At 33.8% G+C, this 26,717-nt stretch overlaps 2 protein-coding genes and 1 long non-coding RNA gene across 3 annotated transcripts; all 3 read right to left on the reverse strand.

Annotated features, from left to right (window-relative positions):
- Positions 1–6,207: 6,207 nt before the first annotated feature.
- Positions 6,208–7,838, reverse strand: LOC145321884 (uncharacterized). Its single transcript, XR_013880439.1, has 2 exons — positions 7,167–7,838; positions 6,208–6,977 (listed from the first exon to the last, which is right to left on the reverse strand). It is a non-coding gene; the product is annotated as an uncharacterized LOC145321884 (long non-coding RNA).
- Positions 7,828–19,289, reverse strand: LOC145321882 (uncharacterized). The gene is made up of 13 exons (XM_080163526.1): positions 19,143–19,289; positions 18,149–18,277; positions 17,701–17,823; positions 17,315–17,398; positions 16,468–16,551; positions 15,828–16,022; positions 13,515–13,919; positions 13,111–13,310; positions 12,589–12,664; positions 10,932–11,701; positions 10,578–10,825; positions 10,310–10,370; positions 7,828–8,664 (listed from the first exon to the last, which is right to left on the reverse strand). Exons 1-13 carry the CDS (start codon positions 19,158–19,160, stop codon positions 8,562–8,564), a joined length of 2,496 nt encoding a protein of 831 aa, XP_080019652.1. The 5' UTR covers positions 19,161–19,289; the 3' UTR covers positions 7,828–8,561.
- Positions 19,236–25,321, reverse strand: LOC145321883 (UV-stimulated scaffold protein A-like). The gene is made up of 8 exons (XM_080163527.1): positions 25,011–25,321; positions 24,590–24,694; positions 23,517–23,689; positions 22,803–23,005; positions 22,357–22,477; positions 21,625–21,895; positions 21,209–21,335; positions 19,236–19,844 (listed from the first exon to the last, which is right to left on the reverse strand). Exons 1-8 carry the CDS (start codon positions 25,306–25,308, stop codon positions 19,427–19,429), a joined length of 1,716 nt encoding a protein of 571 aa, XP_080019653.1. The 5' UTR covers positions 25,309–25,321; the 3' UTR covers positions 19,236–19,426.
- Positions 25,322–26,717: the final 1,396 nt, after the last annotated feature.

Genomic DNA, 26,717 nt, shown 5'->3' on the forward strand with positions numbered 1-26,717 from the left:
TGTGTCACTTTTGTCCCTTTTCTCCCATCTCTTTTGAAGAGATTTTCTTCCCCACTTCCCTTTTTCTTTCCCGTCATATGCAATCGTCTTCCTCAAAAGTGACACAAAAGTTATGTAGTTTAGTCTTTCTCAATTTGTATTATCATTGTATCCCATTATATAAAGTAATAAGGATTTTCTGTCTGAAGTTTAAGATCTCAATATCTACTGAACAGCTTCTCCATTTTAGGCAAGATTCATAGAGGCCCCACTGTATTTTAGGGTTAAGTCTTGTAGTGATTTTAGGCTATTTTCTCAACCCTAGGATACAGAGCTCATAGATGCTAGTGCCGCATCCACATAAATGATAGCGGCTAAGCCATAGAAGCCTCTAGGGTGGGCGGGGGTCGGAAGGGGGGAAGGGTGAGTCGGTCCTTCCGAACTTTCAATTTTGTTTTTTTTTAAGTAAAAATAAATTAATTTTAATGAGAAATTTTCATTATTTTAGGACCCTCATCCTAAATAGTTAAAAACCTTATCAAGACTTATGAAAACAATACGTATTATATTGGTTCAGCGGTTAGCGAAATCATTCGTTACAAAGTGACAGACAGGCACACAAACATCCTGTTACTTTTATGTAAGTAAAAGCTTTTCATTATAAAAAAAAGTTCCGCAATCATTGGTTCAATGCATTCTGTGTTGGTACGGTTATAATTATGACAGTTTTAAAAATGTTACTGTTCTTAATTACCATGGAATAGTCATAGTAGAATAATTTTAGCATGGCTTTCATCTATATTTAAGTTATCCAACCAACCAACACATCCCCTATGATGATGGACAAAAATACCCCTTATGTAGATTAAAATTGTTGGTTGGTTTGATATTTTTCAATAATGACATTGTAAAATATATTAAAAAATTCGAAGATTTTTTTGGAAATTTTTACGTTTTTTAATTAAATATTAAAAACTCAAAACACTGAAATTTTCTAGTCTGCTCCATGATTCACTTATTCATCTATGTTATGCCTAACTTCGCTACTTATGGATGTTGTCATCCTTATTTTCTTTTTTTCTAAGCCACAGACACCAAGACATTTTTTGGAAAACAATTAGGTGACAAGTTTATTTTTATGAATTACAATTTTGAATAAGGCTTTCTTATGTTTTTATCTTAGAATTTATTAGCTCTTGTTGTCTGAATGTGTATTGGGGCGGGTTCATATCGGAATTAGACAAAGAGGGGATATGCAACAGATAAAATTTCTGAACGAAAAAGAATTTTAAAAAATTGAGTTTTAGAATGCGACCACTTAAAAATGTATTTCATAATTTAAAATATGCAAAGACGACATTCATATCAAGTAATCTCCCCTTATTATCCCAGTTCCTATTAGAGCTAGAGGGCTAAAAAAATTGTGCATTTCCCCAGTTTGATAGGGTCATATTTCGCTTCTTTACCCTTTTATTTACCAACCTTTGTTTTATGTCCTTTTCTTCAAAATTTTAAATGCTATATATATTTTAAATGCTTAGTTTATGAAAGTATAAATAAAACTGGGATCCTATAAAATATAACAAGATCATACCAGTATATTACTATGCGCGTTCATCCATATAAAATTACACAAGTATGACAACATCCATAAAAGCTCTTTAAATCAGTTGCCCAGAACAAATGTAGAGTTGAATATTTAATATCAGTTAAAAAATTGCTTAGTTACAGATGTGTACCTTAATTACTTATATAAAGGATGCTTAATATATTCATACTTATAGAGATGCGTCACTCATAACAATATGCCTAAACGTCGACTTTTTTTGGAATAATTATATAGTTGTTACGCTTTTAAAGTAATTATTATGTCGTTATAAAAATTCTAATATGTGTTAGATTTTTGGCATGTTATTGTTCAATGAAAATACGAGCATTGGAATCGATATATTATTACTTGGATATTGCACCAGATTTTCATGTACAATAATAAAGTAATACTCGTAGCTATCTAAAATAATGATACCCCCTATCCACCCCCTTTACCCCATCCCTCCTAATTGATAAACGAACTGACCAATAAATGATATCCATGTTAAAAATCTAAATTGACGACTATTTTTACCCAGTCATAATATCCTCGTATATTCTATATTCATTGCATTGGTTGAGTAATTTTGTTAATTAGAATATTCATGGAATGTACATTTCGTACAGGGACGGACAATTGGGGGGGGGGGGGGAGGTTCATTACCCTCACGAAAAATTTTCATTTGAATTTTTAACCCCCACCCCTCCCAAATAAAAAAAAGCTTGGACTTTCTTGCCTCTATGATTACCAGATTAAAAGGTTACCACCTCCCCTCCTCCAAATTTACAATTCCCCCCCCCCCAAAAAAAAAAAATAAAAAAGCTTAAACGTCCTTGGCTGCGCACCGAAGAGGTGGATAAGGGGAAAAATAGCCTACTACCATCCTCAGAATTAAACCTAAAAATAAGATAGCTTAAAACTACCCAGGGATCTATCTGAAGCTTCCCTTTAAATGAAAACTCAATCAGTAGTGAATGAAATCTTAAGCTGCGGTCAGAAATTTTATTTAAGTTAGTTTTATCTGTTGCACTTCCCCTCTTTGTCTAATTCCGGTATGAACCCGCCCTACTGTGCACGCCACTGCATACATATATACATACAATTCTATAAGAAAATAAAAATTATGGGAATAATATCTCAACAGATATAGCTCTACAATTTAGGATTGTCCTATATCCATTTCAAATTGGGTTGATATCTGTAACAGATAGGTACAATTAGGAAAGCGAAGTAACTGTATAATCAGCAATAGAAAGTTATTAGGTCAATTCTAAACATAATTAGTTTAAGCTTTTGATTACATTATTTTGTTCTATTTATCATTCAATGAAAAATAATTCCAAGAGCGATTAGGCATAACTTTTATATATATTTCATTTAAACAGAGGTTGCGTTGTATATTGTTTAATTATATATAACATTGTTTTTTTATAGATGGAAAAAGGTATAAACATTATTGTTTTTACAAAATTCATTGGTTTTTTCTCCAGTATTATTTTTAAAATGTTTTATCCTTATACAGGATCTATGTGTGTCTGTCTGTACTGAAGGATATCCATAACCACTGGACTGACATGGTTTAATAGAAAAAAAAACAGGTTTCTAGGGGTGCAGCCGCTAGTAATTATAAAAGCCAACACAAGATATCAGAAAACTTGTGACTAAATAGTTTTTCTTCAGGCAGAACATACAATTCCTTAAATTGCTTTAAAAAAACAGGGCTCGGCAGCCTTTCTTTAACCCTTACAGATCGGGCCCCTATTCCCATATTAAAAGATCGGGGGGGGGGGGGGGGGAAGCTCTAATATTTTTAAAGTTTAGTTATATTAGAAGAAATCAATATGAAATTGAGGCCAGTAAAGAGAAACGAAATGAATATGAAACATTTTGTAGAGATAAAATCATGGTAGCTCAACCAAAGTTTGCTATTATTGTACATGATGGGAATTTAGAAACATTCAGTCAACCTAAAGGAGCCCTAAACCTACTTGAGGATGATAATCTTCATGAGTATATACCTCTTGTAAAGAACCCTCCATCACCAAGCCGAGGACCTTCAGCAGCCAGAAAACAGTGTAATATCTGCGGAACTTTGATTTCCAAAAAACACATGGGCCAGCATAAAAGAAAAAATCACAGACTAGGCACAGAGAAGGCAGTGTTCTATCTGAACAGAAATCTATAGGAGCTCTTAACCTAATTGAAGATGATATTCTACATAAAAACATACCTGTAGTAAAGAACCCTCCACAACCTGGCCCAAGAATATCAGCAGCCAGAAATAAGTGTGACATCTGCGGATCCATTACCAGAAAACTGGCCCGGCATAAAATAAAAATGCATGGAAAGTAGGCATTGTTCTAGCAATAGAAAAATATGTAGAAAAAGAAGGAAAAGAATTACCTTTCAAATGAATAACAAACCAGAGAAGTGTTAAAATATTTCACAAATTTACTTCCTATCATTTACAATTTAGGAAAATTTTATTGTGAAATATATTCTTAAATAAACAATAATATAAAAACATATTTAATTGAGTATAATAAATACTGATTAATTGTAGTTCTTATTAAAATCGGAGGTTTTCTATAATTATGGTCGGTTCGTCCGTAATTTAGGTCTTTTCGTTGATTTAGGGAAGGTAAAATTGTCCTATCAATTTTAAACTTTGTATGGCGATTCCTGTAATAGTTAGGTAGCAACCCTATAACCGTTACAAGAATGTCCTTACGTTCTTTTTAAACATAATTTTTGACTTTTTTAACGGCTTATTTTTATGTGATAATCGTTCGATTGATCTGATTTTTGGAGTACTGATTCCTAGGATAACAAAGTACAATATTATAAGCAAAGCATCTATATAATCAATTCCTAAAAATGTAAGTATGTTTTTAAACATTATCATGTATTTAAGAAGTTTTTCAACAAATTTACCTAAAATTTTGTTTCTACTTTTATATATTTATATTCTGATTATTCAGTTCTGACACTCTACAAGTGTTAATGTTTGTTTGTCCTACCGTTTCAGGGCTTTGTCCTTGTTTTATTTGTCGGATGCAATTAATCTATAATTTACAAATTAAGTAAGATTTAAGAATAGAATTATGCTTTATTACATCAGCAATTTTACAAGATAAAAACATTTTCAAATTTTTGAAGAATTCCTAAAAGTTTTAGTTGTAACTTGTAACATTATCAACAGTAGAACAGACTGTCAGAGGTGAAAACATGACATATTTATTAAGTAGCTGTGCTTGTAACGATTAGCAAGGTGTACATCACCCACCGATGTAAACAAGGATGACAACATCCATAAGTAGAGAAGATAAAAAATTGTGAATGGATCTCGGGAAATAATATAATATAGAGCAGTGTCGTACAATAAATTTAAACTTGATAAAATAGGGAAATCAAGAAACCTTAAAAATCAGGGAATCGATCTAGCACTGCAATTAGAAGACAAATTTTGATGAAACTTGGTGGAAGTATGTAGAATTAATTAATCCCTGAAAATATCAGTCCTCTATCACGAAAAAAAGTTGAGAAAATGTAAGATGGGCATATATGTTATAGGAATCTTTACTAAAAATTTCAGCTGTCTATCTTGAATAGGAGCTGAAAAAATCACGTTTCCCCCATAGCGTTGCGGACGGACTGGCAAAGAGAATTATAGAGTAGCTTCACTACTGAAAAAAAGATGTTGGTTACCAAAACGGTATGTAAAACATCTGTACTTTCTAACCAACAATATAGCCGGATTATTCCTCCATTGTTTTTTGAATAGCTGATTTTTTATTAACTACAAAAAAGGGGGGAGGCGGATGTGCCACATTTTGAAACCAAAAGTAAAACGTGCATGATCTCAGCCCATAAGAGTTACAGCTCTAAAATTCGGCACAGCAGTTGCTTTGGTGGAGAACCATATGGAACTGTGAAGAAACGGCGGCGGAACCGCCACTCCCGCCGAATTTTTTTTGCCTTTTCTCGCCATAATAGACAATTTTCAATCATCTGAGATAAACTTTTTATTTCATAAAAATTTTGCTCATATTTTGCAATTTTTTTTTTTAATATTGACATGTTTGAAATATTAGAAGTGTCACGTGAAAATATAAGAGAAATTTCGATGAGAAAAAAAGTTTATCTCAGATGATTAAGAACTGTCTAATTTGGCGAAAAAAGGCAAAAATAAATTCGGCGGGAAACGGCGTTTTTCGGCAGGAGCAGCGATTCCGCCGTCGTTTCTTCAGAGTTCCATATTGTCCTCCACAAAAGCAACTGCTGTGCCGAATTTTAGAGCTGTAACTCTTTTATGGGCTGAGATCATGCACGTTTTACTTTTGGTTTCTAAATGTGGAACATCCGCCTCCTCCCTTTAAAAATCAGACCGAAAACACCAAATTTATGTGGAAATCAGTAAAAAAAAGTAAAAAGCGGCTAGAAAGCTGCTGCAAAACAGTCGGACTACAGTGGATGTCAAATACTCTTATCTTCCCCATAATAATGAGAATGTTGTCAAAATAAATATGAAGTATAGCTTTAATGACAGCTAAATAAATTTCCCCATACCGTTACAGACTGACGGACATTCAAAATAAATTATAGAGTAGCTTCGCTACTTAATAATAAAATAACGATTATCTAAACATATTTATTAGATACATAGATACAGTACGTTGGCACGTTTAATTTAACTATAACAAAATACAAATAAATTCATATTATAATTCATCAAGTATTTTATTTATTTTTAATGGGGAGGTTGATTTACAGAAATCTAGCGCAATCTTGGAAATTGATCAGTAATTACGCAAATTCTGCAAATATCTTTTCCCTTTTATATTTTTTTTATTAAAAAATATGAAAATCAAATGCAATATGTATAATGTATATTGTTTAAGTTTGTAGGCAGTAAGTTAGATTATTTATTTATCGCATCGTATTATAGACAGCTTTCCGAGGATATTAAAATTAAAAATTATTAGATTAAAACAGGTCTTCTAGTCCCGAGGAAAATAGTAATGACTTTCTCGTATTCATTCGAATCCGGTGGATAGGAACCGGTTCTCATCCATACGAAAAAACTATGTCTATCATCGTAGTATATTCAGCTTTCTACGAATATAAAAATGTACAATCATAAGATTAAAACCAGTTTTTTTAGTTGGTGCCTTCGTCACCTCGGGGCTAAAAAACTAGTTTTAATCTTATAATTGTACATTCTATATCCGCAGAAAGCCGTTTATAATACGAAGCGAGAAATAACTATTATGATTTTTATTTCAATATATTTGTGGGAAATTGTCTTTAATATGATGCAATAAATGATTTTTCAGTATGACTGAGAACCATCTATCATTCAGTGGATATTAATCGGTTTCTAAGCAGTACTTGAAAATATTTTACCCTGATTTTAAAAATTAGAGAAGTACTGGCATAGATCAATGAAAGGTAATTTCATATTACCAGTAACTTAAAAAGGATACCTACATTTTCATAATGAAACTTTAAAATGCATTAAATAGGTCTTTATATAAAGAAAAATGATGTTGTAACAATTGAAAGGAAAATAATTTTATCTTTTATTGACCAATACCAGCTTCCCAAATTTATTATTATAAAATTGATTTTAATCCTCATGTTTAAAATACATAAATAATATTACATATCATATAGAAAGGTTTTAATAAACAATAATTGATTTTATAATTTTTATGGAAATTAAAAATAAAAAGTTAAACATTAAATGGGAGGGGATAGATACACTGAAAAGAGAATGGCGGGTCTTACGAAGTATCAGCGATATTAACTGCGAATTTTACTGGTGTAGTGTTGAAGTTTATACAAGTAGTAATGGGTATTGTGAACTGAGAATATAAATTTTGAAATAAATCCGCCAATCCATTTTATAACTGTAACTCTGTAAGTGGGAAGTATAAGATAAAAATTTAGGAAGAATCAAACCAGTCAAAACTTTCTTTAATCAGAATGTTATAATACAATTTTACTGCTGGATAAACAAGGGATACAAGGATAGAACAATGGATGATAAATTAATAATCCATCCAATTCCTATGTGTAATATTCTGCCTGAGCACTTGTAGCTGGTAAATGTCGGGAAGGGAATAAAAAAGGTTTGTAGATCAATTTAATTTTATATGATTAGGCAAGGTAGTGAAGTGCCAGGATTAAGCCAAGCTTCCCTCCAGTGCCGCACAGTCAGGTATGATGGAACTATGTGCCAGGATTAAGCCAACCTGTACAAACCTTCCCTCCAGTGCTGCACAGTCAGGTATGATTGAAATATGTGCCAGGATTAAGCCAAGCTGTACAGACCTTCCCTCCAGTGCCGCAGTCAGGTATGATGGAACTATGTGCCAGGATTAAGCCAGACTGTACAGACCTTCCCTCCAGTGCCGCACAGTCAGGTATGATGAAACTATGTGCCAGGATTAAGCCAAGCTGTACAGACCTTCCCTCGAGTGCCGCACAGTCAGGTATGATGGAACTATGTGCCAGGATTAAGCCAGGCTGTACAGACCTTCCCTCCAGTGCCGCACAGTCAGGTATGATGAAACTATGTGCCAGGATTAAGCCAAGCTGTACAGACCTTCCCTCCAGTGCTGCACAGTCAGGTATGATGGAACTATGTGCCAGGATTAAGCCAGGCTGTACAGACCTTCCCTTTTGTACTGCACAGTCAGGTATAATGGAACTATGTGCCAGGATTAAGCCAGGCTGTACAGACCTTCCATCAAGTGCCGCACAGTCAGGTATAATGGAACTATGTGCCAGGATTAAGCCAGGCTGTACAGACCTTCCCTCCAGTGCTGCACAGTCAGGTATGATGGAACTATGTGCCAGGATTAAGCCAGGCTGTACAGACCTTCCATTCAGTGCCGCACTGTCAGGTATAATGGAACTATGTGCCAGGATTAAGCCAGGCTGTACAGACCTTCCCTTCTGTACTGCACAGTCAGGTATGATGGAACTATGTGCCAGGATTAAGCCAGGCTGTACAGACCTTCTCCCTGTGCTTGACAAGATCCTTGACCCGCAAGAAAACCTGCCCACACAGGTGACAATCCACTTGCCTAAAATAATAACAACATATTAATGTCATTGTATAAGTATTTTCGGTGATTTCATTCAAAGTGCCTCTTAAGCATAATCCCCTAACCCTCCTTCTTAAAAATTAAGGGGAGGGGGAGAAATTATTTTTCCTTTGAGTAGCCCTAACCCCGCAGAGCTATTACACAATATTATTTAACCTAACCGGCCCTATAGTTATAAACAAAGAAAAAACTACCCTACCCAGGGTTGGCAGATAAAAAACCCACCCCAAAACCCACCCGGGTTTTTTGGCCTTTAACCCAACCTTAAAAAACCCAAGGGGTATTGGGTTTTTGGGGTTTTATTAAAAAAAAGTAAAATTGTTTCAAAAATAAGTTTATTTTTCATTGTTTATATAAAAAAAATATGTTTTTCATTGACCCCTTGCATGTATTTAACAAAGAAATAGACTGCAGTGCTTGATTTTGCCATTGTCACGGGCTCAGGAAGAGATATACCAGCAAGAAAAGCACATACAGTTTTAGGATCTTTAGATTTTTGCATTTTTTCTGTTTTTCCTGTAAATAGCAGCAAACTTTTCATCTTTCTTATGTCCTAGCCTGTTTCTAAATATTAAAAGAATGGACCTAATTGGTTTCATGGCACAGTGGTTTTCTTTGTATTTTTATAGTAGCTATTAATAGGTTATTTTAGGTTACGTTAGTTAAGGGGTAATGATTGCCCCGCAGGGGGGTAGAAATAAGAGAAAAGCTACTGTGAAAATACTATGAAACTCGCTGCGCCATAGAAAGAATCGTCTATTACATATCAATATATAATATATTATTTAAGCTTTCACAGTATAAAAACTATAAAAACCCAAAATACCCCAAGAAACCCCTAAAACCCGGGTAAAACCCCTATTTTCCATGACCCCGGGGTATTTTTTAAAAAACCCGGGTTTTGCACAGCCCTGACTACCCCCTGGCAGGCTTTGCTAATTTTAATTTTAGGGGGTGTTTCGACACCCCCCTTCTGCATGCATGCTTATGTATCTAAACTATTGTTTGTCTATGAATTAAGTAGAAATTATCATTAATTAGAAAGTCAAATATCAAAGGGGGACTATCCAAGAACAAAAATAAGTGATTCTAAGCACCTTCCAGTACCTAGTGATTCTAAATGTTTTTTGGTGAATATACTACGGTTAAAATATCACTTGCTCTTGTTCGTGGATAGTCCGTCCCCTTTAGATCATAAAGATTCATTTTTAAAAAGCTACGATAGGTACTAAACAAAAACTTTAAACTTGACAATAATTTCCAAACCCTACCTGCTGTATTTCCTGTAGCATGAAAAAATAGAAAATAAAGTTAAAAAAGTATCTTGAAGTAATAATACAACCAGCTGTGGGCCTTTAAGGATAAAATGATTTATGAAGACGTTTGGACACTGAAGGTTTGTACAACCCAATAAAAGCCCCCACGTATTAAAGCCAAGGGCGTTATAATATTTATAAAACTGTGGGTACGACATTAACAATGAAAAAATCTAGTTTTGTTTCCAACTTTTCCGCCAGTTTACAGTTCATGTAAGTTAGTACAATAAGTAAGCCCTGGCAATAAAGTATGTAGCACAATAGTTATTCCTCCAGATGCCCTATCCCTGACTAAAATTGAACCATACCTTTCAGTGACATGTTGAATGGAGGGAGAACCAGGTCCGGAGTCGCTTGAAGTTCCATAAACTAAAAACAATTAAAAATATGACTTTTCAAAAATAGAATTCAGGGGTTTACAAAATACAGAGATTTAGAATAGGATGTCTATCTGTATAGTGTATACCTATACAAAAGGAAATCGCTAACCGCTGAACCTATATGGTTATTTTTTACATTATAACTTCTCATCGTGTTTTTAGACTTTTTGGGAGGGTAATTCTTATATAATATTACCTCCGTGTTTGGCAGTATACTGATGTCTCTCCAGAATTGTCTGGGCAACAAACATTCTGTCACAGTCGGAGCACTTCAGGTTGCTGGAACCGGCGCCTCCGCCGCGAGGAGGCGCAGATTTTTCCGTGAGATCAGCAGCCGCTGACGCAGACGTGTCGAGCAAAACTTTCCGCCGTTTAGCAACAGCGGGTAGCAAAGGCGATGAAGGAAAATCTGAGGATTCTGAGGCGGATGAGTGTTCTCGTTTCCTGAATAGTCATTTTGGTTTCATTTGTGTTTTTAAACAAGGATCCTAAGGAATGAGACAATGGACTAAAAAAAACTTTAAAAAAACAAAACAAATGAGAACTATGCCTTGAAGAAGTGGGAGTACTGTACTGGCGGCTGTACGGATTCTCCCGCTTGCCAGCCGCCGCTGAAAAGGCCGCAGATGGCGACGGCATTGAGGTGTAAGAGGGAGTGGTTGCCGCGCTAACGCTGCCCGCCGCGGGTATGGATGCTATGGAGTGCCGCTTCTTGTTCTTTAGTATTTTTCTGGCAACAAAGGCGGAGGGGGTTGTCTCGTCTCTCTCCTCTATCTGAGGCTCGACGCCGTGCTTGTGTTTCATGTGGCGTCGATACAGACTTCGAACAATAAAACTTTTATCACAGATTTCACATGAGAATTGTTGGCCACTTGTAGGTCCATTTTTACCGCCGCCAGCATGTTTAGCCGCCGTAGGGGTTTTTACATCGCCGCCATTATTCAACGGCGGCGTTCTTGGTATGGATAACGTTAACTTTGGCACCGATTTTATCTTTTGCTGCTTGGTTGTTTCCTTGTCTTTCACAACTTCGTCCTTGTTGGCGGATTTTTTATTGCGGGTCAGCAGAGCATTGCTGCCCCGACTATTTTTGGTATATTTTCTTAAAATCTTCTTATCCCTTGTGCCGACTGTAGTGATAATTTTAGCATCGGTTATGGCAGCTGTCGCAGCCGCCGCTGATTTAGCATCCTCAGCCGCTTTACGCGCCAGCCGATATTTGCCGAGATGACGCGCGTAGCTGTGCGCCTTCATGTGCAGGTCAAGCTCGGTCTGGTTCTTAAAGTTGCGCTTGCACGCGTGACAACGACTTAGGGTCACCTAAAATAAAATGTGTAATTGGAAGTGTGTCTCTGTTATTGATTTTCTTCTAAATAATATGTATTTGCCCTGAAAGTCTACTAGGGGTAAGAAGGGCGTACATGGGGGGGGGGGGGGGATAATCAACAAAATCCTTGACTTTTTTTGTTTAAAAAACAAATTTTCGTTAGTTAAAGAGATTTTTTGTTACAGAAATATATACACACAATTAGATATTCTAAATTATTTTTAAACGTATGAGGCTTACTATAAATACTAAGTCTAATATTATCAATTTGTAGCATAATACATTACTTTTAAGTTTTGTGTAATATGAACAGACAATAAACAAGGATGATAACATCCATAAAAGCGAAGCAATGAAACGGTAGGACAAACGGACATTAACACTTGTATAGTGTCAGAACTGAATAATCATAATATAAATGTATAAGAGTCAAAGCAAAATTGAAAGTAAATTTGTTGCAAAACTGCTTGATTCAGGATAATGTTTATGGAAATACACTCATTTTTAGGACTTGATTATAGAGTTGCTTCGCTTGTTACATTATACTTTGTTGTCCCAAGAATCAATATACCAAAAATCAGATCAATCGGATGATTATATCACATAAAAATTTGTTGTTAAAAAAGTAAAAAATCAACATGTTTAAAATGGACGTACGGACATTTTGGTAAAGATTATAGAGTTGCTATGCTTTCTAAATCGTACCTAACTACTAAAGGAATCACCATACAAAATTTGAAATCGATAGGACAATTCTAACATGCCTAAATTAACGAAAAAAGCTATCCGTTACGGACGGACGGACCGACCCTAATTATAGAAAAGCTTCGCTTTTAAAAATTAAATGTAGTTATTGAGAATATGCACTATTATTTCTTACCTTTACACCAAGATGCCCAGTTAGATGAACTCGAAGGTTTAAATAAAATCTGAACATTCTACCACACAATGCACACCTAAATAATCATCAGGTTTGAAATCTGGGTGACGATTCTATAATCCACACAAATAACTTAAAATCTTCGTCCGTAGTATCCAGGGAGCTTGGTTCTACAAATGGTGTAAAAGTCACCCCCTCACCCCCTAACACACCTTTCGTGTCGAACCCTCATGACCATTAGCCTAAAACCTTCCTTTAATCGTTATTAAGCATCGCTAAAAATTGTGTAACGATTGGAACAGCCGTTTATTATAGACACCTTTCCGCGTATATTAAAATGAAAAGTTATAAGATTAAATCCAGTTATCAAAACTGGTAGGTAGGTTTTAACTTTGTGATTTTAATTTAATATTCGTGGAAAATAAGATGCTATACATGATTTTTAAGTAATGCTGAGAACCGGTTGTAATCCAGCGGATATCAATCGGTTTGGAAGCCAATCTGAAAAATTATATATCCTACTTGTGTTTGCGTCCATCATTAAGTTCAGCTTGACTAGATGTAAGAGAATCGACAGCAAAATGTTCGTCAATCTCAACAAAAATGGGTTCATCATCATCGCTAAGTCCGTCATTATCATCAACTGCGCCATGGTCGTCATTGGGCTCCCCCGCGTTGGCGTTCTGTTCTCCTTGCTTTTCTGTTTCCTTTTCATCTTTTTCCTGTAAAAGTAAACATTGTTACAAAATTTTGTTTATCCTGTTATTCGCAACGCTTTAACTCAAAAAATGGCATAAAACCGTCCTTACCATACTCATATTATTAAAACCAAAAAAGAACAGGTCAGCCATATCATAATATTAGGCATAAAACAAAAATAAGGGATGCCTGCAAAAAACCGACTTGATTATTTTAAATAATTCTACCTTTTCAAAATCAGCCTCTTCGTCGGAAGATCCATCGGCAACAGCAGGAATATCAATAATATCCTCTGTTGTTTCATTTCCCGCATTTTCAACAACTTTATCATCGGAAGATTTTTCATTATTCTCCTGTGTATCATTTCTGTTAACTTCATTGTCTGCCGTTTCTACATTATCGTTTTCATTGTTGACAGCTTTTTCCGGTGTGTTTTCTAAGCTCTTATTTCCATCTTTTGGATCTGGATCATTAGTAGTATCAACGTTCATTTCATTCGTATCAGTAGGAGTGTCATTGGCAACAGAGGCAAGAGGAATGTTGGGGGAAGATTCAATTTCTGTTTCCGTGGGAGTTGATATGGTTGTAGACTCGTTGCTATCCACTGTTGCAGGAGTTTCATAGTTTGGAGACTAAAAATATTAAAATTATGTTAACTACCTAAATAAAAAGGGCCGGAATTAGAAAAGTCCTAGAAAGCTTACATAACTTTAGCTTTTTTATAAAACAATTTCAACTGATCTTATTAACAGGGTTGGTGAAAAACCAGGTTTTTAAAAAAGAACAAACCACTTTGTTTTTTTTGTTTAAACCGTTTTTTTTTTGGTTTAAACCAGTTTTATTGTTTGTTTTAATAATACCTATCCAAATTATAGTATTCTAATTTAGTATAAAGTTAATTATCTGTATATTTTATATCTGTATGTCTCTATTTCACTGTGTCTGTTGTTGTATGCTATTAGATAATAGAAATATGAGAGAAGACGACTAATGTATAGTAAAGAACTTGGTCATTATGAAAAAGGAACTATTAGATGGTTTCTTTATAAAGAAATTGTAACAGTTGAAACCTTATTAGAATCAGCTAAAATCTTTTTGTTAAAAAAGAATAAAAAAAACAGGTAAGGTAGAAACTTAAACAGTTTTAAAAATCATTAAAAAGTTTTAAACGCCGCACGTTTATTCAGAACCAAAACTAGTTTAATAGATTTCTTTAGTAATTAAAGTATTTATAACCATTACAAATAATATTGTACATTTATTTTTTACACTGCATATGAGAAAATTATTTTAGATTTCAACATTATCTTTAAAAAAAAGGAATCGAATATTTGTTAATTAAGAACTGATATGTAATATTTGAATAAGTGTACGCTAACCAGATTCTTTAATTAAAAGAAGATATTTTAAGAAAATTAAATAGGGTTGAGCATGGTATGTCTTTTAAGATCTCGTCAACATATAAAATAATAATTAATGCTCAATTTTCAGGAAGTGTTTATATCGGCTTGTAGTTTTTTTTTCATATTATAAGATATCAGTTTATACAATATATAAACCTACAAAAGAAAAAAAACAATCAAGTATCATATGCCATATTTTTTCAATCTTTCATATTAGGGTTACTTTCATCCACCTCTTTAGCGAATCCTCTAAAAACTTGGAATTGTGACAATTAATTTCAAAATTAAAATTGCACTTATAAAAAATGGAAATGGAGTAGACTCGTTTTTTATTATTTAGTTGTTTCCCTATTTTTTTAAAAAAATCTATTAAAAATTAAGGAGTAGTGTCACTAGCATCAATCTCTCACTAAATTTGAAAACTATTGAAACGAATTGATCTATGGGTTTTAATTAAGAAATTCGACCGTTTATAGCCGACTTTTTTATTGGGAAGAAATTAAAAAAATGAGGCCTTTCATACCAAAATGTGTACAGTTTCTACCCAATAGCAGGTCTGCCGAGTTCTCCCGGGATATTTTTATTGGTGGAGCCTGAATACCTCTCTTTCTTAGTACCTTTATTTATTAGATATAATCACCAAAGTACAAGATTTAAACTATTAAAAGAATTTTATATCAGGTATTTAGGTTTTTGACACTTATTTACCGTTTTATTTACATTATAAAAAGATATAACTGGAAAGATAGGCCTTTGTATAAATACTTTTTATAAAACCATCCCCAACTTGTTTTTTTTTGTTTAAACCACTTGGATAAACCAAGTGGTTTTTTTAATGCCAACCCTGCTTATTAATAAGTACCCAGGGATCTTAAGGGATAAGAAAATGGTTGTAAATCTCATTGATGAATATTTAGATATTCAATCTGTAGCTTATGTTTACTCGTTGAAAAATTTAAACATCATTTGTTTTGAACAACCCAATGATGACCTAATATTAAAACATCAGTAAACGAGTAACAGAACTTATTATTGTAATTTCCAGTCCATTATCCTCTTCCTCCCAGCAATGAATTGTATGTTCAAAGCTATGCTACTTCTGGGCATATATTCTAAATACAAAACAAGACAGTTTACCTTATCAGCTAACTTAGCTTCCTCCTCATCGCGAGGGGAAACTTTTTCTTCAGATTTTCTTTTCTCCTCCACTTTTCTAGAATGTGTTGGCGTGTCTGTGGAACTTTTTCTCACACCGGATTTTTTTCCTGACAATTTCCCGTATTTTTGTGGCGCTGTGAAGTTGGACTGGATTTTCACTGTGCTGTGTTCAACCTTCATCAAAATGTTTTATTATTAACTCGTTGCTTTGCCTAGTAGCCTCTAGGGGAGGGAGGTCAAGCAAAGAGCCTAATACCACCCCAAGACATTTTTAAAATTTTTCTAAAAATTGCTACTAATTATGACCTCTTTTTTCAGAGATCTTAAGATTTAGACAAAAAATCTTAGGTACTACTGTACATTACTGGATATCTAACTTTAGTTAAAATAACAACTATAGGTTATGGACGGTTTTGATGTTAATAGTTAACATTTTTTAAAGAGGGAGTTAAGATAAACAAAACTTAAACTGTATTTTATTTCGATTATTAACAAAGATTTGACAATTTTTGTTTTGTAAATAAATATTGAAGCTCCTCATCTTGTAGTTATATCAAAGAGAAAAATTTAAGAATACTGTTTTCAGTTTTTAGATTGATTCTTATATTGAAAGGTTTACCTCAATCCATTCTTGGTCAGCCGATGTGCTTTGTACCATTTTATTTACAGAAACACCACACTTCAGATTTAGAACCTCCATCACCTTAATTTAACGCTGTTATATACTAAGTAAGAAAATTACTAAAAACACAATTTTAAGTAAAGGTATCTACCTGGATTACGTACTGCATGTGAGCTCCACAAAGGTACATACTACATAGCTCCACTGTAAATATAATAAAGTAAAGGTATCTACCTGAATTACGTACTGTATATGATCTCCACAGAGGTACATAGCTCCACTGTAAATATAATAAAGTAAAGGTATCTACCTGAAATACGTACTGTATATGAGCTCCACAGAGGTACATAGCTCCCTTGTAAATATAATAAAGTAAAGGTATCTACCTGAATTACGTACTGCATGTGAGCTCCACAGAGGTACATAGCTCCACTGCAATTATATTAAAGTAAAGGTATCTACCTGAATTACGTACTTCAAGTGAGCTCCACAAAGGAACATAGCTCCACTGCAAATATAATAAAGTTAAGGTATCTACCTGAATCACGTACTGCAAGTGAGCTCCACAAAGGTACATAGCTCCACTGTAGATATAATAAAGTAAAGGTATCTACCTGAATTACGTACTGCATATGAGCTTCACAAAGGTACATAGCTCCACTGTAAATATAATAAAGTAAAGGTATCTACCTGAATTACGTACTGCAAGTGAGCTCCACAAAGGTACATAGCTCCGCTGTAAATATAATAAAGTAAAGGTATCTAACTGAATTACGTACTGCATGTGAGCTCCACAGAGGTACATATAGCTTCACTGCAAATATAATTAAGTAAAGGTATCTACCTGTATTACGTACTGCATGTGAGCTCCACAAAGGTACATAGCTCCACTGTAAATATAATCCAACACTAACTTCATGTGGTAACCCTAGAATAAGTAAAATTATTGTTTAAAAATATTTAGTAGATATCTATTCAATATGTTTATTACAAGTCAATTGGCTAAAGATAGGTTAGGGTTCCTTAAATTAACAGTTGACACAAAGTTCAATCAGCCATTATTTTTAATGTTTCTAGTGGCAGTCTTTCAGCAGTTAGAGCGGTGTATTTGCTGCATACTTCCTTTAAATGCCCTCCATAATAGAAGATATTATATTAATAACCCTTCATAATCCCCCCCCCCCTTTTTTTATTAAAAGGACAAAGCCATGCTCATGATTGAAAACCCACCTTGATTCTTGGTAGAAATATAGTGATCACATCATCACCCCTTCTCTCCATCTCCATGAGAAGATTTCTGAGAAAGGGGGACACTGTCCCCAACACAACCCGGTGCGCCCATAGGTTTGAATCCTAAATAAAATACCTATTTTTTAGGTGTACTGATAATGGAAAAAGTATGAAACTAAGCTTGTGTGTTTTTCTAATCTATCAATCACAAACAAACAAAAAGATGTAGATGAAAAATAATGGCGGAAAAGTTTGGACACTTCTAATTTGAATTACCCTATTTAAAACTTAAAAATCAATGTCCCCTTCAAGTTACAAAGCCAGTAACACTAACTAATACAATATTTTTTAGTTTAATCTACAGTGCTATGGCTATGTCCCACCCATATTTGACATATTTTTCACTATTCCCCTATTCACCCGTCCTGCACCCTGGCCTGACACGTACCTGACAGATGATCTTGACATCGCAGAACTTGCCAGTGACCAGGGCCTCGGAGAATCCTTTGCTTATGTTGGAGTAGAAGTCTGGATCTGATATGGACTTCTTCGTTCGTGGTTGAACCTCTACCTCGTCCTGATAGTAAAACTTTTTATTGAGACCAGCATTGTGCCCTTTGCGCCTAGGGGTTCTGTTTTTAAGGAAAAAATAGTACAAAAATCTCGGGACCTTAGTAAAGCTTCCCTAATTGGAGAATTCAATCGGTTCAGTACCTAGTTAATGAAATCCTAAGCTTCAGACAAAAAAAAACTTCTTCATATGATAGTTAAACCTGCTCCTTAATAATGTGTAATGGGTATACAGACAAGGTTTTGAAGACCATTGTCTTAGAAGTCCTAGGGGCCATTAAATGACGAAAAAGCATTTAAATCATTTTTAATTTGAGGAAAAAATAAAAACTACATTACTTTTCTTCAAAAATCCATAAAAGATCACTTTAATTCACACAATATTATTTTATTTCGTAGGTCAATTTAAGTACCTATCAATCTATTTTAAAATGTCTGACTATTTGTCAATCTACAGGAACAATTTGTGATTTATCGTATATATATGTAATTATATGATAGAGTTTAACTTAAAGTCAAGAAAATAAAACATTATGATAACCAGTTCTACCCCATCCCTTATTCTCTTCCCCACTTTCAGGTTGGCAGGGTGACGAATTAAATAATCTTAAAAGCAATGCTTTTATCTTACTAAGAAAAATAGTAAATCAAACAGCGAAAACTGATATCTGAAATTTGCGTCACCCTTACAATATGACGCATGACCGCTACGACCGCGAAACGTGGCATTAATTTGTCCACTATCATTTATATTACATGTTTTTTTTTTTTTGGGGGGGGGGGGGCGGGGGAGAGGGTAGGGAATGGGATGGTACTCTCTGTTAGATAGAATTTTTAAACACTTTGCCTGTAAGCGTAAATTTTTTGTTTACCTTATCTGTGATAATCATGATCACACCCAAAGAGAGCGAGTAGGATCAAGGGTAACGATATTCTAAGCACAGGAGAGCCTGAACATTTATCTGAAATTTGCACTTATGAGAAACTATCTATCATGTAGTTATAGAATTTTAAATCTCTCATAAATATTTTATATAGCTATGCTCATTTAATTCACTTAATAGAATATAAAATTTTGTCACTTTTAGTGGTTAGTTCAAAACTATGTAAATTTTTATCACAGATTGGGAAAGAATAACAAGAAGGTATAAAAGTGTCACATAGAATAATTAAACTGTTCTGAGAACATAGATTTGGCCCGTTTTTTGTCTTGAGCGTCAAGGGTTCGAGCCACCCGCTTGACGGCAGCCTTGTTGAAGACACGCTTTTCCAGCCGGGCACGGGAAGTGTCCTGGGCTTTTGCTTCGCTTAATAATTTCCGCGATTGTCTGATTTTTTTCTTTTTTGCTGGAGATGCCGTTGGTGGATTTAGTGAAGGTGTTTCCTTTTGGTTCGCAAGTTCAGAAGGTTGTTCAGTCTTATTTGCTTCCAATAAGGCGTTTACAGGATTTCCCTGATCATCTCTGTTAATGATGAGTCCGTGGAAGGGACATTTTACCCTGTCCCTGCGGGGGCACAGAGTTCCATTTTCAAGGGGGTAACGACAGCTTCGGGTCACAGGCTCAAATTCATCACTAAAAAAATAAAGGATGAATAAATAAAAATATAGGAAAATAATACAGCATGACCCTCGAAAAAGTATTTTTAAGCATCTGCAGCCCTTATTTCTCAATGAATTATAAAAAAATGCATATGTCCTTGTTCTCCATAGTATTCCACATAAGTAGATATAAAAATATTTTTTTTACCTCCATTAACACTGGAGATTTTTAGAGCTAAAGTTTTGAAAAAGTGACTGAGGAAAAAGTAACTTTTAACATGAAACGACTTTTTTAGCAAAATTAAGGTAGAAATCCTTTTATTTTTGTTACTAGCAGAAACTTTATAAAAAAATGAAATAAAAAATTTAGTTTTTGAGTAAAAAGCATTTTTTTACACATATTTTTTGAGTCTTTTTAGTTTAATGATATTTTGAAAAACTTACTTATTAGGCAAAATTTTTTAAGATTAAAAAACCAAATAAATCTTTATGAATATAGCAGGAAAATTGTTTTTGTTTCACAATCCTAACTTTAATAACAAAAAAGTTATGAAGAAAATAAAATTAAAACATAATGATTTTTTTTGTCTAAAAAGCTTAATTAACCCCCTATTAAATTATTGAGATGTCAGAAAAGTAGGCGGAGCAACTGTCATAATTAATCCTTTTCTCAAATAAGGGTTAATAAATAACCTAAAATTTGCAAATAATCAATTCATTCAGTAGTATTTTTTGCCATTAAAAATTTATATTTTTTGGTGGAATAAAAAAGAAATAAATAGTTAACTTGTTTTTCTTTGTGTCTCATTATTCAGTTGCCAGAAAAACATAATATAACCATCCAAAAAATAAGAGAAACAAAAAAAAATTCTTTTTCTCAGTCACTTTTTCAAAACTTTAGCTCTAAAAATCTCCGGTGTTAATGGAGGTAAAAAAAATATTTTTATATCTACTTATGTGGAATACTATGGAGAACAAGGACATATGCATTTTTTCATAATTCATTGAGAAATAAGGGCTGCAGATGCTTAAAAATACTTTTTCGAGGGTCATGCTGTATTATATTTCTAAAGGGAATCTACCTTTAGTGTTAGACAAAATCCATAAGTAGCGAAGCACAATAAAATCATGAAATTAAAAAACAGTGAGTTTAAGATGTTCACTTTCAGTTGTCAGATCGAAGAAAAGAAAGAGAGAGAATATTCAAAACCTCAAAGAAAAGCAAGAAAAATAAGGTTTGAATATTTTGAAGTATGTTAGTTTAAGCTGTCAGCAGAGAAAATAACAATTCTCCCATAGCGTGTCAGACTCACTGACGGACAAAGTGAATTATACAGTAGCGTTGCTAATAAAATTAAACACCCCCCCCCCCTTCCCAACAAAAAAAATACAACTTACCTTAGAGTGATAACCCTTTTGATAGTTGGTGCAGAAGGTTTTATTCCTGCGTCCTGTGGCCGCTCTCCATTCAACCAAACAGTCTCCAGGTCCATGTCTCGTTCCACTGTGTACTCGCTTACCAGTTCTATCAAAAGTAAAATGTTATAAAAAATGTCCCAAGATGTGATGGTTGGGAAATGGTATAGCCTCTAAAACCTTCCTTGACCATTAGTAGACTCCCCAAAAATTATGTGAAACAGTCTAGTAGTTTACGAGATCTTTGGAAACATACAAAAAAACAAAAACTTTTGAGAATAGGATTTAATTCCTTTCGTTTAAAACCACGACCGACACAATTTTTAGATTCTTAAAGAATATTTTTTCCATGTGAAATATCCATTATTAGTTTTATACTAAAGAGAAATTACAAATACCTGAAAGTTTAATAACAGGAACATTCTCAAGCTTTATATTCTTCACATTTTCATTCATTTCACTTTTAATTTCTTTGCTTTGCAATGAAGATTTACTTGTTGATGGTAACGAGATATTTGATTCAATAGATGATCTGAAGTCTTTGCTAGTTGAGGGTATAGGGTTCGAATCTGCGAGAAAGTCTGATTTAGCAGGGAATTCAGAAAGTTTGTTGTACTTTTTAACATTTGCTGCCAGTGTTGTTGGGTCAGAAAATAATTCTTCTCCTTTCTAAAACAAAGATGATATTTTTAAATCTTTTCTACAGGATCTGTACGTCACAGTTAGCTCTATTAGTTAATTTAATTTTTCCAAGTCTTTTCTTTTTTTTGAAGGTTTTAGAAGTTCAATTTTTGAGAAAAATAGACTTGAAACACTTAAAAGGCTTTCCAAATTATAAAATGTAAACATTTAGTTCAATCAAGGTATAAAAAATCTTTTTTTCGGGATATTTTTTTATACCCACGGAGCCGGAGCCGCTCTGAAAATAAAGACTCCGCATCTCGTGTCTTACAGGTTAGGACTCCCTGCAAGAGTTAAGCATAAAAAACTACAACAACAATCCTACCTATATTTTCAACTTAATTAAAAAAAGGGTGTGAAAGTATCAGTGCTAAACAGGCTTTTTATGTATAAGTTCTAATAGTTTACTTTAGATGAAATATAAATATCTTTAAAACAAAAATACTTACTTTTCGTTTAGGCACATCTTCAACAACAGATCTGGATGAGTTAAGCTTTTCAAAATCAATGCCAAGCTTTATAATCTCCTCAAATATTGCATCCAAACTTCTCTTCATCTCTACACATTTTCTAAATTAGTTCAAAGTATGATTAGATAATAATAAATATTTCTAGCATGGTATTGAGAAACGGTACCAAGTACGAAAATTAGATAACATAAGTTTTTATTCATTCCAGAAGTTAATAAGAATAGTCCTTAAAAGTAACACTATTCTGTGACTAATTAAGAATCTTAAGAGAAATAGTCCCTAAAAAAAATTTCCCATCCACATCTAATTACTTTATTTTATCTTTTGAAAACTATAATGTAAAGGGGAGGGACGGCCTCCCCCTCTCACTTCCCTCAAGATACGTTAGAAAACTGGCGAATTCGGATCTGTAATGTGAAATTTACCTGAAAAGTTCATGGTTTGTATGTCTGCCCGCCTTACTGAGCGTAACCGTCCATGTTTTACACAGAGGTATGTGCCGTTTGTACAGTAGGTTATATTGGTCACATAGGTTGGCAGTTCTGACATCCTCCAAGCCTGGTTGCCCGCCTGTCTGCCATAGTTCTATACAGTTACGGGATTCTTGTATGCATTGATCCATTGCATCCTGTTAAAATAAGAATTTATATAGAATAATCATTTATTACTTTTAAAATAATTAAATAAATATAAACAAGGATTAAAACGCGCATTCGTTGCGGAGCTTAAGGGTGTACCTAAAATAAAATACGCAAAAAAAAACTAAAAGGACACAAAATATAGGCTTATTCATTCAGGAAATTTATTGGTGCATTTTTTGACGCCAATTCAACAAAGCTACCTACCCAAAGAATTTACACATTAACCACATAAATTAAATACCTATATTTTGTGGTATTATAGAATAACACATGGACATATTGAGTTTAAGAATTTATGATAGACAGTAATAGGTATCACCACAAAAAAATTAGAAGTCAAACTTTAATAGTAGACGAGTACAAAAAAACATTTGTACACAGAAATCCTAAGGACAAAAAATGTATATTGTATACTCAGTGATCATGGGAATCTTCACAAAAATCAGTGGATGATCTTAAACAAGGGTCAAAAGTAAACTTAAAATCTTTTTAACGTACCTGATTGTCTGTAACTTCTTTATCAACCTGTAGAACCCTACCCCTCCAGAGCGTAGCTTCTCTCTCCCTCTCTGCCTCCCGTCTCATTTCATCCACGTCATTCAACAGAGTGGCGGAACTAAAGTTCACCCGTCGCTTCAAAGCTTCGTAAACTATTTTCAGTTTTGGATATCCTATAAAAAAAATAGGTAATTATAGGCCTTTTATTCAGCAAAGATTTAATATAACTAGGGTTGAACGTCCGTAACTATAGCTATAGATTATCCTATAAATTTCAAATATAGCATGATGAATGATGATTCATGTAACATTTAGGCACGATTTAGAAATCATATCAATTCTATAATAGTTCCCAGAAAGATAATTTGAAAATGTTGATTTTTAACCTTTTAACATCTGTTTAATGCAATTATGATTCCAAGAACAACAAGGTAAAGGTAAGATATAACCGAATTATCTCTATAGTCGATTCTTCAAGTATGTTATCATCCTTGGTAAATTGATATTTAGCTAATGTATAATTTTGATTACCATTATTTATAGAAAATCCACATTAAGAAATGATCTGGACACTTGTTTTAAAACTTTAGATACATAATGATATGAAGCACAATGATTAAATAAAAACTTATTTTTCACAATTTAGATGTAAAAAATAAGTGCTCTTATATATACATACAATTTGAGAGAAAAAAATATATTCTAGCAGCTACACCCCTAGAAGCCTCTAGGGGCACTTTAGTTATATTAAGAATATTTATAGGAGGGTAGTGTATTTTTCTCTAGGGATTATTTCGCTTAGGAGTGTGGAGGAACCCTTAGTTATAAACCTTGAGAAGCTTCACTGCAAATGAAAACCATACAGGTCCAGCGATTAAAAGAGGTCCTTCGTACACACAGACAGACAGTTATACATCCTATTACTTTTAGAAAAGGATTAAACAAAATCGAAAGAAAAGAAGCTTAAAATAGAGGCTGCCAAAACAGTTTTTCTTCGTTTTTAAATACCTATAATCTAAGCCGAAATAATAAAAGTAGGAGCCCTTCTTTATACGAAACATATTACAAAATACCTTCCATGTAAGAATCAATCCAGGATTTAAATGTTTGTATTGATTTGCTCTGCAGCTGTTTGGCTGATTGTTTTGGCAGGGGCAATGGTTTCAAGCTGTCAACACCTTAAATAAATAGTTAAACGTTATCTTAGAATTAAAAACTGGGAAAAAATTACCATAATGTAAGTTTAATAACAAGATAACAATAACTTGAAGGAAAATTTGAATTTAGGTTAGGTTAATCTTATTAAAATGATTTTGTGAAAGCCAAATATATATTTCTTTAGTCTCATATTAACAGTCATTGTCCATTTTTAGCACTTTAATGGGTATTTTTAAAGGTCCGGTATACATTACATAACACCTTATTAAGACCATATCAAGGCGGACAAACATATTCCAATAGTAGAGTAGCTGCGCTACTAGAAGTTCATCTAACCTGTGCAGAGAATAGTCAGCTCTTCAAATTTTTCAATAGTTAAATTTCTAAAGAGATGTGATCTTGTAAAAAGCTCGTCAAAAACTGCCAGACAAAGCAGCCTTATATCAGAATTATTTTTCTTTAACTGGCTAAATAATTCAGCATTTACTGTTGCCAGTGCATTATCACTGTTCTTACAACGTTTCTTCACAGTTTTTAACTTTTTATCGTCGATTTTCTTGTCACTTGAAGTGACAAGGTCACCGATTAATTTAATCATTTGCTTTTTCTCTTGTTCTTCGTCTTGTGAAGACATTTTGTCTGAAAAAATATATGTAGGTAGATGTATTCTTCTTATACTTATAACGAGGTTTCAATAGTAAAATAAATCCATTAGACAATTTAACAGTAAGATTTTACGGTCATTAAAATTTTCGAAACAGTACCAGTGTTTCAATTTATCATTTTACAAGTATGACACTATCAATAATTAGCGAATCACCAAAAAATTAAGGATGGACAAACGGACAAAGTACACTTAGGCTAAGTTCTAAGAATGATTTTAAGCTATTTTACTGTCGCTTCGCTGCGCTTGGTGATAGGGGCGCAGGTAGATTTTTTGGATCATGTTACTTCTAGGTTAAGCGCTTCCACATGTTACTTGTAGGTTAAGCAATATCCCCCCTTCATTCCCTATAGAGATACTAATATAATTATAATTAGAAACAATTGAGATGAATTCGTTAGCTAAACATTTATTAGGTTAAGCAAAGTTAAACATGTAACGTTACATGTAGGTTAAGCGCTTAACCTACAAGTAACATGATCCAATTTTTTTTATTTAAAAATCTATTTCTATGCTATTTGGGGTGAAGGGGGGGTAATGCAACCATCTTGTAATCAATACGCAAATGGCCCTTAGAATTCGAATTGCATCTTGAAAAACTTAATTGGCATGAGTAATCCTTGGTAAGTTTATTTTCTCAAATTCAAACAAAAAGTTAAAGAAAAAAACGGCTGTCAGCTAAGCCGTTGTGCCATTTTTGGATATTTTCAGGGAAAATCCGTCACAGGTCCTATCTACACATCATACTCTTTGCAGACGTTTTCAGCCGGTTCTAGTCGGTAGCCGCTGGTATTAGAAATATAAAAAGCGGTTAAAGCAAAAATATGTTATGAAAAGGTTGATTCTAAGTGTAATATGCGTATTGATTACGAGATGGTTGCAACCCTGCGCCCCCCCCCCCCCACGCCTAAAAACTACGTAATTTTCTTTTCATATATTAACACCAACAATAAGAACAAGGATGACAAAATCTATAAGTAGCGAAAGTAGTGGTAATAGTAAGATAAACCTTATTACACGTATATGTGTATTTTGTAGCATGACCAATCATGATTCCTCTAGGTATTATATTAAGGTAAGTGTTTATTAACCAAATAAAAATCAGCAGTCTATCTAGCAGCCGAAAAAATCACACTTTCTCAATAACTTTGAGAAATGACGGACGTACAAAGTGAATTGTAGAGTAGCTTCGCTACTAAAATTTTTAAATTTATACAATATACATGGCGCAACCTTTCTATTTACAAACATAATAAAAACGCAATATGACGAAATTCAAGAATTGTTACGTCACACAGCATACCCCCCCCCCCTCTCCTTTAGTGCTTTGTAGTGTGTGTGTGTGTGCGCTCTATAAAATACACTCTCACACACACACT

The sequence above is a fragment of the Acartia tonsa genome, chromosome 6 (genome assembly GCF_053477335.1).
Source record: "Acartia tonsa isolate MP-2025a chromosome 6, ASM5347733v1, whole genome shotgun sequence".
Classification (NCBI taxonomy): domain Eukaryota; kingdom Metazoa; phylum Arthropoda; class Copepoda; order Calanoida; family Acartiidae; genus Acartia; species Acartia tonsa.